We start from the raw sequence: 15,472 nt of genomic DNA, 5'->3' as shown, positions 1-15,472 counted from the left end.
GGTCTGTTTATACGTATCGTGTTACTTTTGTTTAGTGATGTAGTAAGATAGATTCTGCTGTCACAGCCAGTGACAGACAGGCTGTCATTTGACATCACTTCATCAGAGAATGCTGAGACAGCCATACAAGGCTAGTTTTCATCAGTGCCAGCTGGCTTTATGGATGTGACAAGATTGGGGTTTTTTTGCATTGCTAATGCTTTGTCATCGTGCATTTGTCTAGATTTGTTTGTCTCACACACACACACACACACACACACACACACACACACATACGTGTTTTCGTGATATATCAGCACGTATGACAGAAATGTGACAAATGGGAACGTGCCTTTCCGAAGGTCCTAGAGGCATGGGAATCACAAAAGGTTTGACCCATGCTTCCAGGAACACGCCCATCTGTTGAGATTTTGGCTAGGGCTAAATTTTGGTCAAACCTGAATTTACTGCTACTTGTGAGGACACTGTCAGGTTTATGTGACTTATGAGTACCATAAGGTCACACACTGATATTTCATGTTTAGGTGAATTGTGAAGCCCATGGAAACACATAATTTTCAAGTATACATGACTTATAAGGACCAGGTAAGGGTAGGTTCTGTATTTTTAGCTTGGCTCCTTTTGAGATTACAATATAATAGGCATGGATGCACAATAGTAATGCTCACCAGTCGGGTAACTTCTGACAGAAATATCAGACATTTATGTGTTAATAAAACAGTAAATCTGAGCTGTGTAGAGACTTAAAAAAAGACATAGGTCAAATGTGGTCAGTCTACTTTTTAAGTCTTAATATTGTAATGCATTAATTCATTTTGTAGTGAATGTTCATGTGAATAAAAACGTGGAACATTATCTGCCTTTCTTATCATTTAATTGCAAAAAGCACCCAGCATAAAACACAGATTTATGAGTAAGAACAATGCAATACAGAAAACTGCAATACTGACATAACTGTGGAAGTAACAAAGTATCTCTCTTGCTTGTTTCTTTTTTTCTTGCATCTTTCTTTTAATGCTATGATCCTGTTGTGGATGTAGTACCTTATGAGAACCCAGTCTCTGCCTTTCAGAGCTGCCGGCTCTGCTTGGAGGCAGCAGTCACATTCCTTTTTACCTGGTACTTTGCAGCTTGTTATGAAGTGAAACGTGCCGCTCAGCAACCTTCACTTCATCATTTGTCCACTTGATTCTCACCTTCCCAGCTGTCATAAATGGAAACAAAAGAAAATATCTTAATGTGAATGCAAAATGTTCTTAAACCTTGCTTTCTACTGGAGCACTTTAAAGGAGCAATAAGCACAATTCATCAAACTTAGGTTGAAGGAATTAAAAATGGCTATGTGAAGAACTAGAGGTGTAATTACATCTGGAGTACAGCATGAAGTCATAATCCCTCTCTCTGTGTTGATCTCCAGCCATAGACTTTGGTTTGGTTTACAGGCAGTGCACAACAGCACACCTAGCAGTGAAAAGATATTGCTTATTGCTCCTTTAAGGATGCTTGGAATGAACCATTTGAAGTGCTGTGTTCTGCTGGGAATCAAATAAGATGAAATGATTCATGATAAAAGCTCTCAACAGTGTCATGTCTGAAAACAATAAACTTGTCCTTTGACAACAAGTATATTCAGCTAAAACATTTTGTATTTGGGTGCGTTTACCCCTTCTTGGTGAAGTGTTGCTAATGTTTTTGTTGTCCAGGGTGATTGAGGCAGAGGTGCCCTTCATGTTGTCCAGGGCAGCTGAGTAAAGCGTGTGGCTTGGAACCCCAGAATACTTGGTCCTTGAGCCTTTGAAAAGTAACAGTGAAATATGAGAATCAATGCATGCAATAGGTCTGTTTGCTTTTTTCTCTGCATTGTAGGAAAAGTCAGCGTTGGGCAGTGTGTAATTCTAAAATTAAGGGGCTAAGGGGCTCAAGAGTTGTAATCGGAAGGTTGCCGGTTCGAGCCCCGGCTCCGACAGTCTTGGTCATTGTGTCCTTGGGCAAGACACTTCACCCGTTGCCTACTGGTGGTGGTCAGAGGGCCCATGTCCTCATGTCCTTCACAGCTTAAAACAATATGAGGACAATGTAACACACACACTACAATCACTGGTCCTACCATATGAGGACTTCTACTTAAACACACTCATGTCCTTCACAGCTTAAAACAATATGAGGACATGACGACTGAACACATGTAGAGTTCATGTTCCTGACTTCTTACTTCTCCTGCTGTTGTCAATAAAAGCTCTAAACCCAACACTGATGTAAAGCCATCTATTTCCCCAGAAATTAAATCATGTAAACTGATCAGCGGGAGGTTAAATGGACAAAAACATGTGTAAAAGGACAAAAATATCAAATGTAGTCAGAATAAAGATCAAGCTGATGCTTTAAGGGAAAGTTTGGACTAACAAATGGTATAGACAATTACTTTCTCCTAATACTAATGTTGATTTTGGTTAACTTTGACTCAAACTGATTGTTTTAATACAATCAAAGTGCATTTCATTTATGCACTAGGCCCAACTGACACATATACTTGATACCAAATACAAAAAAATAATGTGTAACCTGTTGGAAGAATGAAGTGGGTATGTCACTCACCAATTGGTCTGTACAAAGTTGAGACAGGACCTCAGCACTTGGTGTCTGCAACAAAAGACAACAATATAATGTCAGAAACATTCAGTTCTGCTACCCGACTAGATAATTAACTACAGATCATATTTGTATGAGTGAACATTATTACAGAAGGATCTGACTTCCTTATACCAGATTCTATAGAAACTTAACACTGTACAGTTCTGCTACCCAACAATATGAGGACAGTGTAACACACACACTACAATCACTGGTCCTACCATATGAGGACTTCTACTTAAACACACTCATGTCCTTCACAGCTTAAAACAATATGAGGACAATGTAACACACATTACAATCACTGGTCCCACCACACGAGGAAGGCAACTGAAACACACTCATGTCCTTCACAGCTTAAAACAATATGAGGACATGGCGACTGAACACATGTAGAGTTCATGTTCCCGACTTCTTATTTCTCCTGCTGTTGTCAATAAAAGCTCTAAACCCAACACTGATGTAAAGCCATCTATTTCCCCAGAAATTAAATCATGTAAACTGATCAGCGGGAGGTTAAATGGACAAAAACATGTGTAAAGGGACAAAAATATCAAATGTAGTCAGAATAAAGATCAAGCTGATGCTTTAAGGGAAAGTTTGGACTAACAAATGGTATAGACAATTACTTTCTCCTAATGCTAATGTTGATTTTGGTTAACTTTGACTCAAACTGATTGTTTTAATACAATCAAAGTGCATTTCATTTATGCACTAGGCCCAACTGACACATATACTTGATACCAAATACAAAAAAATAATGTGTAACCTGTTGGAAGAATGAAGTGGGTATGTCACTCACCAATTGGTCTGAAGGAGGTTGAGACAGGACCTCAGCACTTGGTGTCTGCAACAAAAGACAACAATATAACGTCAGAAACATTCTGTACTGTAAATCCCGACTAGATAATTAACTACAGATCATATTTGTATGAGTGAACATTATTACAGAAGGATCTGACTTCCTTATACCAGATTCTATAGAAACTTAACACTGTACAGTTCTGCTACCCAACAATATGAGGACAATGTAACACACACACTACAATCACTGGTCCTACCATATGAGGACTTCTACTTAAACACACTCATGTCCTTCACAGCTTAAAACAATATGAGGACATGACGACTGAACACATGTAGAGTTCATGTTCCTGACTTCTTACTTCTCCTGCTGTTGTCAATAAAAGCTCTAAACCCAACACTGATGTAAAGCCATCTATTTCCCCAGAAATTAAATCATGTAAACTGATCAGCGGGAGGTTAAATGGACAAAAACATGTGTAAAAGGACAAAAATATCAAATGTAGTCAGAATAAAGATCAAGCTGATGCTTTAAGGGAAAGTTTGGACTAACAAATGGTATAGACAATTACTTTCTCCTAATACTAATGTTGATTTTGGTTAACTTTGACTCAAACTGATTGTTTTAATACAATCAAAGTGCATTTCATTTATGCACTAGGCCCAACTGACACATATACTTGATACCAAATACAAAAAAATAATGTGTAACCTGTTGGAAGAATGAAGTGGGTATGTCACTCACCAATTGGTCTGTACAAAGTTGAGACAGGACCTCAGCACTTGGTGTCTGCAACAAAAGACAACAATATAATGTCAGAAACATTCAGTTCTGCTACCCGACTAGATAATTAACTACAGATCATATTTGTATCAGTGAACATTATTACAGAAGGATCTGACTTCCTTATACCAGATTCTATAGAAACTTAACACTGTACAGTTCTGCTACCCAACAATATGAGGACAGTGTAACACACACACTACAATCACTGGTCCTACCATATGAGGACATCTACTTAAACACACTCATGTCCTTCACAGCTTAAAACAATATGAGGACAATGTAACACACATTACAATCACTGGTCCCACCACACGAGGAAGGCAACTGAAACACACTCATGTCCTTCACAGCTTAAAACAATATGAGGACATGACGACTGAACACATGTAGAGTTCATGTTCCTGACTTCTTACTTCTCCTGCTGTTGTCAATAAAAGCTCTAAACCCAACACTGATGTAAAGCCATCTATTTCCCCAGAAATTAAATCATGTAAACTGATCAGCGGGAGGTTAAATGGACAAAAACATGTGTAAAAGGACAAAAATATCAAATGTAGTCAGAATAAAGATCAAGCTGATGCTTTAAGGGAAAGTTTGGACTAACAAATGGTATAGACAGTTACTTTCTCCTAATACTAATGTTGATTTTGGTTAACTTTGACTCAAACTGATTGTTTTAATACAATCAAAGTGCATTTCATTTATGCACTAGGCCCAACTGACACATATACTTGATACCAAATACAAAAAAATAATGTGTAACCTGTTGGAAGAATGAAGTGGGTATGTCACTCACCAATTGGTCTGAAGGAGGTTGAGACAGGACCTCAGCACTTGGTGTCTGCAACAAAAGACAACAATACAACGTCAGAAACATTCTGTACTGTAAATCCCGACTAGATAATTAACTACAGATCATATTTGTATGAGTGAATATTATTACAGAAGGATCTGACTTCCTTATACCAGATTCTATAGAAACTTAACACTGTACAGTTCTGCTACCCAACAATATGAGGACAGTGTAACACACACACTACAATCACTGGTCCTACCATATGAGGACTTCTACTTAAACACACTCATGTCCTTCACAGCTTAAAACAATATGAGGACAATGTAACACACATTACAATCACTGGTCCCACCACACGAGGAAGGCAACTGAAACACACTCATGTCCTTCACAGCTTAAAACAATATGAGGACATGGCGACTGAACACATGTAGAGTTCATGTTCCCGACTTCTTACTTCTCCTGCTGTTGTCAATAAAAGCTCTAAACCCAACACTGATGTAAAGCCATCTATTTCCCCAGAAATTAAATCATGTAAACTGATCAGCGGGAGGTTAAATGGACAAAAACATGTGTAAAGGGACAAAAATATCAAATGTAGTCAGAATAAAGATCAAGCTGATGCTTTAAGGGAAAGTTTGGACTAACAAATGGTATAGACAATTACTTTCTCCTAATGCTAATGTTGATTTTGGTTAACTTTGACTCAAACTGATTGTTTTAATACAATCAAAGTGCATTTCATTTATGCACTAGGCCCAACTGACACATATACTTGATACCAAATACAAAAAAATAATGTGTAACCTGTTGGAAGAATGAAGTGGGTATGTCACTCACCAATTGGTCTGAAGGAGGTTGAGACAGGACCTCAGCACTTGGTGTCTGCAACAAAAGACAACAATATAACGTCAGAAACATTCTGTACTGTAAATCCCGACTAGATAATTAACTACAGATCATATTTGTATGAGTGAACATTATTACAGAAGGATCTGACTTCCTTATACCAGATTCTATAGAAACTTAACACTGTACAGTTCTGCTACCCAACAATATGAGGACAATGTAACACACACACTACAATCACTGGTCCTACCATATGAGGACTTCTACTTAAACACACTCATGTCCTTCAAAGCTTAAAACAATATGAGGACATGACGACTGAACACATGTAGAGTTCATGTTCCTGACTTCTTACTTCTCCTGCTGTTGTCAATAAAAGCTCTAAACCCAACACTGATGTAAAGCCATCTATTTCCCCAGAAATTAAATCATGTAAACTGATCAGTGGGAGGTTAAATGGACAAAAACATGTGTAAAAGGACAAAAATATCAAATGTAGTCAGAATAAAGATCAAGCTGATGCTTTAAGGGAAAGTTTGGACTAACAAATGGTATAGACAATTACTTTCTCCTAATGCTAATGTTGATTTTGGTTAACTTTGACTCAAACTGATTGTTTTAATACAATCAAAGCGCATTTCATTTATGCACTAGGCCCAACTGACACATATACTTGATACCAAATACAAAAAAATAATGTGTAACCTGTTGGAAGAATGAAGTGGGTATGTCACTCACCAATTGGTCTGTACAAGGTTGAGACAGGACCTCAGCACTTGGTGTCTGCAACAAAAGACAACAATATAATGTCAGAAACATTCTGTACTGTAAATCCCGACTAGATAATTAACTACAGATCATATTTGTATGAGTGAACATTATTACAGAAGGATCTGACTTCCTTATACCAGATTCTATAGAAACTTAACACCGTACAGTTCTGCTACCCAACAATATGAGGACAGTGTAACACACACACTACAATCACTGGTCCTACCATATGAGGACTTCTACTTAAACACACTCATGTCCTTCACAGCTTAAAACAATATGAAGACAATGTAACACACATTACAATCACTGGTCCCACCACACGAGGAAGGCAACTGAAACACACTCATGTCCTTCACAGCTTAAAACAATATGAGTACATGACGACTGAACACATGTAGAGTTCATGTTCCTGACTTCTTACTTCTCCTGCTGTTGTCAATAAAAGCTCTAAACCCAACACTGATGTAAAGCCATCTATTTCCCCAGAAATTAAATCATGTAAACTGATCAGCGGGAGGTTAAATGGACAAAAACATGTGTAAAAGGACAAAAATATCAAATGTAGTCAGAATAAAGATCAAGCTGATGCTTTAAGGGAAAGTTTGGACTAACAAATGGTATAGACAATTACTTTCTCCTAATGCTAATGTTGATTTTGGTTAACTTTGACTCAAACTGATTGTTTTAATACAATCAAAGTGCATTTCATTTATGCACTAGGCCCAACTGACACATATACTTGATACCAAATACAAAAAAATAATGTGTAACCTGTTGGAAGAATGAAGTGGGTATGTCACTCACCAATTGGTCTGAAGGAGGTTGAGACAGGACCTCAGCACTTGGTGTCTGCAACAAAAGACAACAATATAACGTCAGAAACATTCTGTACTGTAAATCCCGACTAGATAATTAACTACAGATCATATTTGTATCAGTGAATATTATTACAGAAGGATCTGACTTCCTTATACCAGATTCTATAGAAACTTAACACCGTACAGTTCTGCTACCCAACAATATGAGGACAGTGTAACACACACACTACAATCACTGGTCCTACCATATGAGGACTTCTACTTAAACACACTCATTTTCCTTCACAGCTTAAAACAATATGAGAACAATGTAACACACACTACAATCACTGGTCCTACCATATGAGGACTTCTATTTTCCTGTTGGAGGTTGAGACAGGATGGAGGGACAGCAGGGTAGTAGCTCGCACAAATGATTCTATTGGCACAAGAGGGAAGTGAGATTAATGAACTGAACACAACAGACTCTTTCAAAATAAAACAGGAAACATGGCATGAAAATACAAACGTGGTAATATACAGCCCTAACATAAATTCCTTAAAACGATGTTAATAACGTTATGCCAAAGTCAGCTAACCCACCACCAAACATAAGAAACTCAAAAACTTTAGAATAAAGTCAGAAACGCTGGGCCAGAAACCCAGACCGTGAGCGAATAACTATAATACTATTGATTTGTGCTAAATACGAAAACATTAATATTATCATTTAAATCCCCCCAAACATATCTTGTGTTGAAAAAAATGTGTGTTGCAGTTAGCTACACTTAAAAAGAGCTTAGGCTGACTGTCTCTGCAGTTGAAGATGCAGAGCACATGCTAGGCCGCAGGTCCCTTTAACTCCAGTGGGAATTTAAGAACAGTTAAATTTAACTTCTAATATCTATTGTTGAAGATAAATCTTAAGTAATTTTTTAACATTTATCATCATTCACCACTTTCAGTTTGTTCAAATCGATTGTGCATTGTTTTAATTCCGTTTAACTAACGTTAATTAGCTTGTTAAACATACAACTTTACCTTGCGAAGTGTGCGTCGAATCATGGATATCAAAGGTAAATACATACGTCAAGATAAATCTCTCCTGAGTGCTGAAGGTCCCGGATGTGCCGTTCACGCAGAGCTCAAGCGAGTTGGTATCTTGCCGTGACCAGCAGCTCTTTGGTTGAGGCTTTCGAACAATCAGATGCAGCTTTACTCACTTGTTGACCAATCACAGACGTCGTTCTATGCTCCACTGACGAAATGCTGCATCCTCTCACCAGCCACGGACTCTCCTCGTCCATTTAACAACAAAAACACAGCAACACGTGCTGTATTTGAGGTAGGAACACTTGAGAACTGTCACAATGTTTTGCAAACTGCTGTTACAGTTAATTTCGTTCCGTTAATTTGTTTGGTACCTATTGTTAAGTAACACTTGGTACACATGTGGTTAGCTTGCTGGTCTAGTTTAAGTTAGCATGGGCATGCTGTTTACTGATGGAGTAAGGCCAAATTTGTCTTGATATTGTCAGTGTGTTATCATAAACATGTCCTAATTTGTTATGAAAAGAAGAGCAGCACCCCTTAACCCCCCCAGGTGAAAATACAGATAATAGATAAGCAATTTAAGAAAATAAGTATAATGTGTATAATAAATGATTTTACTGTCACTTTCCTGGGTCTGTTGACCCAGCGTTTTAAGTTTTAGTTTGTTTGGATGTCGATGTTTATTTATAAGTTCTTTAGGTTAGCTAAGTTCATTTGTTTATTAGATTACCCTTGTTATGTCTGTTTTATTGTGAAAGTCCTTTTCCTATATCCAGTGTGTCTAGTTTTGTTTTTCCCTTATCTTGTTAGGTCTGATTTGTCCCAGCTGTTCCTCATCCCCTCATTATCTCTCTGTGTACTTACAGTGGCTTGCAAATGTATTCGTCCCCCTTTTCCACATTTTGTCACATTACTGCCACAAACATGAATCAATTTTAATGGAATCCAATTGCAGCAAAAGGTGGTTCTACAAAGTATTGACTCGGGGGGCTGAATAATTACGCACACCCCAGTTTTCAGTTATTTATTTGTAAAAAATGTTTGGAATCATGTATGATTTTCGTTCCACTTCTCACGTGTACACCACTTTGTATTGGTCTTTCACGTGGAATTCCAATAAAATTGATTCATGTTTGTGGCTGTAATGTGACAAAATGTGGGAAAGTTCAAGGGGGCCGAATACTTTTGTAAGCCATGCTGTGGATTAATAAGACATGCTGTGGATTAATAACTAATAAGTATGATTCAGTGCAGAGAGGTCTATTAACACATAGTGAGTGAGAAAGGTGACTGGAAAGGAAAAAACTCAGTGCATCATGGGAATCCCCCGGCAGCCTGGATTCAGGAGACGGACACTATCTCTACTTTCAAGATTAGGCTTAAAACTTTCCTTTTTGCTAAAGCATATAGTTAGGGCTGGACCAGGTGACCCTGAATCCTCCCTTAGTTATGCTGCAATAGACGTAGGCTGCTGGGAATTCCCATGATGCATTGAGTTTTTCCTTTCCAGTCACCTTTATAACTCAGTATGTGTTAATAGACCTCTCTGCATTGAATCATATCTGTTATTAACCTCTGTCTCTCTTCCACAGCATGTCTTTCATCCTGTTTTCCTTCTCTCACCCCAACTGGTTGCAACAGATGGCCGCCCCTCCCTGAGCCTGGTTCTGCCAGAGGTTTCTTCCTGTTAAAAGGGAGTTTTTCCTTCCCACTGTTGCCAAAGTGCTTGCTCATAGGTGGTCATATGATTGTTGGGTTTTTCTCTGTACCTATGAAGGGCCTTGAGGCGACTTTTTTTTGTGATTTGGCGCTATATAAATAAAATTGAATTGAAATTGAATTGTACTGCTGCATACTGTGACATTTACAGTTGCTTAGTTAATTAAGTGACTTAATTACTCACTTTTATTTACTAATTTAATTACTAAATGAAGCTGGAATTGTGCATTCTGCAGTTTTTAATAGTGTGTTATTAGTTTTTAAAGAAGCAATATGCATTTTATACTATATTGTAAAAAGTATAAGGTAAGTTGAATTTAAAATATAATGAAGTGTTGACTTTTTTCATCAATTCTTGTAGATACACAGAGTCGAGACTGAGCCTGATGATCATACTGAATCAGATGACAGCGGCAGGAATCTCCAAGTTCAACTGCAGATTGCAGATGCAATTATATTAATGCAGATTAATATAAACTCTTCAAGGGTCAAAATCTGCACACACATCATTCTGCATACTGAAGGTCAGAAAATTTGTGCATTGATCTTGAGAAGTAAGACTCATTAATTAATAGTAATATAATTAGACAAATGTTGAAACTTTATATTTCGAGACATTTTGTCAACAACAAAAAAAACCAAGATGTGCAGGCACTGATAACTGAATCTAAAAACCTTCATTTTTGTCAAGATTTGCCTGATTTAACTGTTGTTACCCTTGCTTATAGCTCACCCTAAAATATATAGAAATGGTTAAAAGTTTTTGATATGTGTTAGAATGATTGTTTAATTGGCAAGGTTTGAACGAACAATTTTTAGAAGCCTCAAATCTTATCTGTTATTATTCCACGAATGATTCAAATGAAGTTCACCTCCATTTCAACATTGAATACGACTGTGGACATAAGAGCTAAAAGGTGCTGTCCACGCATGTGTCCGCTAAGCCCCAGAAGGGTATAACCTGGGTCAAATGTGTTATTGTGTCTGACACACCTACAATATGAGGACTCGCAGAGTGACGTCACTGAAAGTGTGTTTAAAGTGTGTTAAGTTCCAAAACTGGCCAGTAGGTGCGAAAACTGAAAATGAGGAAAAACGCTAAACACACTTAAACACACTTTTTCATAAAATTGTGATGTTTCAGGACTTTCGAGATTTTTGGTTTGGGAGCATGTTGGGAGCCTCTAGAACACTTTAGAAGGCTCAGAAAAATGAGGACCTCAAAAATGTCCTCATTTTTCTGAGCGTCCTCATTTTGTGAGTGTGTTATCATAAAATTGTCCTAAGATGTCATGAAAACAAGTACACACACACACACACACACACACACACACACACACACACACACACAATATCCACAATTTCCCAAAAAAGTGGTTGTTTTTTTAACACATAAATTCCATACTGCTCTAGTAGTCAAGTTGACATTTCCATATATTTTTTAGTTTTCATTTGAATCTTGCAATCGTGCAATTAAGCTACTTACACTATCTTCAGTAAATCCCTATGCTTGCTTCAGAAACTTTGTAAGGACATTTATGCATTTATGAGTGGCTGCCTTACATGAACGTACCTGGAGTTTTGTGCCAAGCATTAGTTTGAATAAAATATGTCGTTCTCAGTGTTAAAATCATCTTTGCAATTGTTAATGTGGAAAAATAAAATTTAAAAAAAAAAATGACACAAAGGCAGTGTGGTTCTAAACCATTCACAAAAATGTACAGGGTTTTTTTTTTTAATGCCAGTTTTTAGCTTTAGGGGCTGTTATTTGATGTTACAAGCATTGAGCAGGTTTGACGAGGACCCCTCTCTTCTGCTTTTTAGTATCAGATGAAAGGATTTTGCCTGGAAGCAGTGAAAAAGGTGGTACACATTTATTGCACTTTGCTATTGAAAATGGGAAATGGTGGCTTCGAGTTGGTGAGTGGGCTGTGTTAAGTGTTCCCGGAAGAAGGGAATGTATGTGGGTTATTGCGTGTGTGTGTGCCTGCCAGCTTGTGTGTGTTGATGTGTGGGTGATGCTGGAAAGAGAAAGGTTCTTAAACGGCAACAGTAAAAAAAACATCACAATGCCATCCAGCCATACATAACTGCTGTTACTATAGAAATGATGGTTTTGTTTAAAACTCTGCAGTCCTCTCTGATTCGTACATGCATGCAGGCAGACTGATGAAAGCTTGAATGCAGACTCCTTGACCAGTTTCGTATGGTGCCCTTTTTTGTGCGTCCTGATTTAGGATAACACTATATTAGCGCATGAGTACATAACTGTCACAGACTTACTCACTTTGTTACAATTGAAAACTGTGTGCATGCTGGCTTTTCCTGTTATACTGTAGTTATTTAACACCTGCTGCCTACAAGTGTTAGACGGGCATATTGTGTTGACAGCTTCTTGCTAAATGCTAACACTAGTATTACCATCTAACATTGTTTTTTTTCCTTTTCTTTTGAAAGATAAAATGCATTTACTGTATAGCTGGTGGAAAAAAAATAATTGCAGAGAGTTTATCTAAATTTGCAATAAACCCAATCTGACATTATAGTATCAGGAACTCATTTTGCTAATGGACCCTAAAGCAAAATTGTTGCTGGGCTTTCTGATATATAAATACCAAACAGTACTAAACTGTCATGGCCAGGTGCTGAAGCACAAGGCCATGACAAACTCTCCTTGGGTTTGGCCACATTTTTGGAGCTTTTGGATTATTTTTTAAAATTAAATATTTACTGTTTGGTTTCATTGGTGTTCTAATGTTCAAAGTTTTTGATTATTGTTAGTTTCCTGTTGTGATTTTATTGTATTTCCAGTATCTTTATCCTTCCAGGTCTAGTTAATTTTTAGTGTTGGAGTGCGTTGTTATGGGATCTGAATACTGGTTAGGATAATGGATTGTTCTACTGTTGCTTTTCATTCAGCTTTAGTTCCTAGCTTTAGTTTGTTACCTGTGTTTAGCTCCCTCAGTGTTTCCCTATCTCCTTTCGGTCCTCCTGCTGCCAGTTTGTTCATTTATCTTTTATTCTTGTGGCTCGTTTTCCTCTCATGTCCGCTGTTTCACTTTCTGTCTGTTTATTGTGTTGATTAAGTTCTACCTCTCTTTTTGTCATTCTCTTCCTGTTCCTGCTTTTTGTCAGGTTTTTTATATTCTTGGTTTAATCAGTTCCGTATTTGCTTTCATTCTGGACTGTTTTACCAGCTTAGAAATAAAGCTCACTTTTTTTGTTCTGGCCTGCAGTTGGGTCCATCTTTGAACTGCACCTTGAGACAGCACTCTGTCCTGGATAATGAAAGGAATTCAGATTGATAGTTAAATTACAAAAAAGTCTGCGCCGACGGAACTGGATCCAGCTCACATTTGATCGATTTTGCGTAACGATAACTCATTTAAAAAAATCAAAAACAATAGTAAACAACTGACAGTATTACACATTGCGGTATCATTCTTGTATTTCTATGTAAAAAGCTGTTGCATTCTTTATTCTTTATGTTACTTTTAGGTTTGGCAGTATTTTTATAAATGTTACTGTGTGTTATTGAAATGTAAAATTTCCTTTGTCGTGACGAAAATAGAGAAAGTATTACAGGTATTTTTTCATACTTTGTGTCTGCATGGGCTGTTGTGTTCCCATGGTGACACTTGCAGCCTTCACTAGCAGACATGGTATTGCTGGTGTTATGAAGACAATTTCAGCCCCCTCGTGCTGCCTTTCGTCTCACATTTTGAGTGACATGAAAGAGCTACTGTAAAGCAATATGGACAGAGAATTAGTCTGGTTGGAACATGTTTAATAATATTGCATTGACCTTGTATGTCTGTGTCTGGGTAGAGCAAGTGTCAGCCCGGATTGTACAGGAAGTCACAGCAGAGGCAGTGGCAGTACTGAAGGGAGAGCAGGAGACTCAAAGACTGCCATCAGGTGAGCTATAAAAATGTACATATGTTCTTTAATGGTGCTACAGAGCAGTAGCATTTAGAAAACTATAATACGCAGGCCCCTGTTCACATGGGACCTGGCCCTGGGTGCAGATGACATGTCTCCAGATCCCTAAAAGCAGCATTTCAGGAGTCGGAGCACCTAATCCATCTGCTAGACAGCTGAAATTATTAATCTTTAGTCCTATTGTTATACCTGTTTTTTTAATAAGTGAACAGTGGAGCAATATAGCAGACTGTTACTAACCTGAAAAGACTCGCTAATTGAAGAACGTTAAAAACATGTTGCAGCAAAATGAAATGCAGAAATGTCTGTATTTTCCCTCAGCAACTCTAGTTCTTTATAAACAGTAGACCAGTTGTATATTTTGTTTAATTAGTCATAACCTGCACACTTGAAAACCAGGCTTCTGGTTGTCAAACATTTACATGGAACAGTGTACCTGTAGTAACAAGAGTAGCTCATACCTTTGTCCTTTAATTAGTCACTTTCAACTCCCATGTTGCCCAGCCTGTCTCTTACTGTCTGACCCCCGTCTTTGGCAACAGAATCAAGCAGGGAACAGCCACTTATATAATACCCATAACAGGAGTAAAATGTGCATAAGCATAGTGTAACAGCCTGTGTATATGTACAGAAATGATATATGATCCGTGCAGTTCATAACTGTGATTTAAAAAAAAAAAAGAAGACTAAATTGTTTCTAACTACTGCTGCAGTGAAAGCTGTGAGCAACTGACACTGAAACTAAAGATAAAAGGGAATATGCACTCACTGGTATTAACTGATGATTTAAGCAATGGTTGGACAGCAATCCTGTTTGGCTGCCAGATGTGGTACTGATTGGATGGCCAGAGTTCATATTTAGCAGCGCCTTTCTTTTTCTGCTATTTAAACAGAAAAATACAAAGCTACTGCTTATTTACAGCACTTTTTTTTACAGGATTCTGCACCTGTACTCCATGTTTTACTCTTTTTTTTTTTTTTTTTTTGCTTGTAAAAATGCATGTGAAAATGGAAATTAGCAGTTTTCAGCCTCGCAATACCTTGCTATACATATATATGCTTCGTATACATGCTAGGCATGTGACCTTGCAAGAAGTGTTTTCTGCTAGTGGAAAGTATCCTTTATAATATATGATTTATTTTTTTAATAACTTCAGTCTTTTATCTCTGTCACACTTTCTAGTTGAAGACACCACCAATTTGCCTCCCTCGCCTCCCCCCTCACCTGCTGCAGAGCACTTTGGACCTCTAGAACAAGGTAGGCCAAGAATATAAATACATACTCGGTATGTCTCTTAAAAGGAGGGAGACTTCTTCTTT

At 37.7% G+C, this 15,472-nt stretch overlaps 1 protein-coding gene and 1 long non-coding RNA gene across 13 annotated transcripts in view; one reads left to right on the top strand and one right to left on the bottom strand.

Moving 5' to 3' along the window:
- map2 (microtubule-associated protein 2) overlaps window positions 1–15,472 on the top strand; it is a 103,919-nt gene that overhangs the window by 58,561 nt on the left and 29,886 nt on the right. For all 12 annotated transcript variants that reach the window (XM_087852981.1, XM_087852973.1, XM_087852975.1 and 9 more), the window contains 2 exons: window positions 14,039–14,128; window positions 15,336–15,410. In XM_087852981.1, coding sequence (XP_087709107.1) covers window positions 14,039–14,128; window positions 15,336–15,410 — 165 coding nt within the window. The remainder of the gene's footprint in view (window positions 1–14,038; window positions 14,129–15,335; window positions 15,411–15,472) is intronic.
- Window positions 317–2,641, bottom strand: LOC148098286 (uncharacterized). The gene is made up of 3 exons (XR_015716576.1): window positions 2,596–2,641; window positions 1,664–1,792; window positions 317–1,204 (listed from the first exon to the last, which is right to left on the bottom strand). It is a non-coding gene; the product is annotated as an uncharacterized LOC148098286 (long non-coding RNA).

The sequence above is a fragment of the Neolamprologus brichardi genome, chromosome 16 (assembly GCF_056152115.1).
Source record: "Neolamprologus brichardi isolate AB-2024 chromosome 16, ASM5615211v1, whole genome shotgun sequence".
In the NCBI taxonomy this organism is placed as follows: Eukaryota; Metazoa; Chordata; class Actinopteri; order Cichliformes; family Cichlidae; genus Neolamprologus; species Neolamprologus brichardi.
Note: the sequence above shows the minus strand (reverse complement) of the source record. Positions and strands in the feature narration are given on the sequence as shown.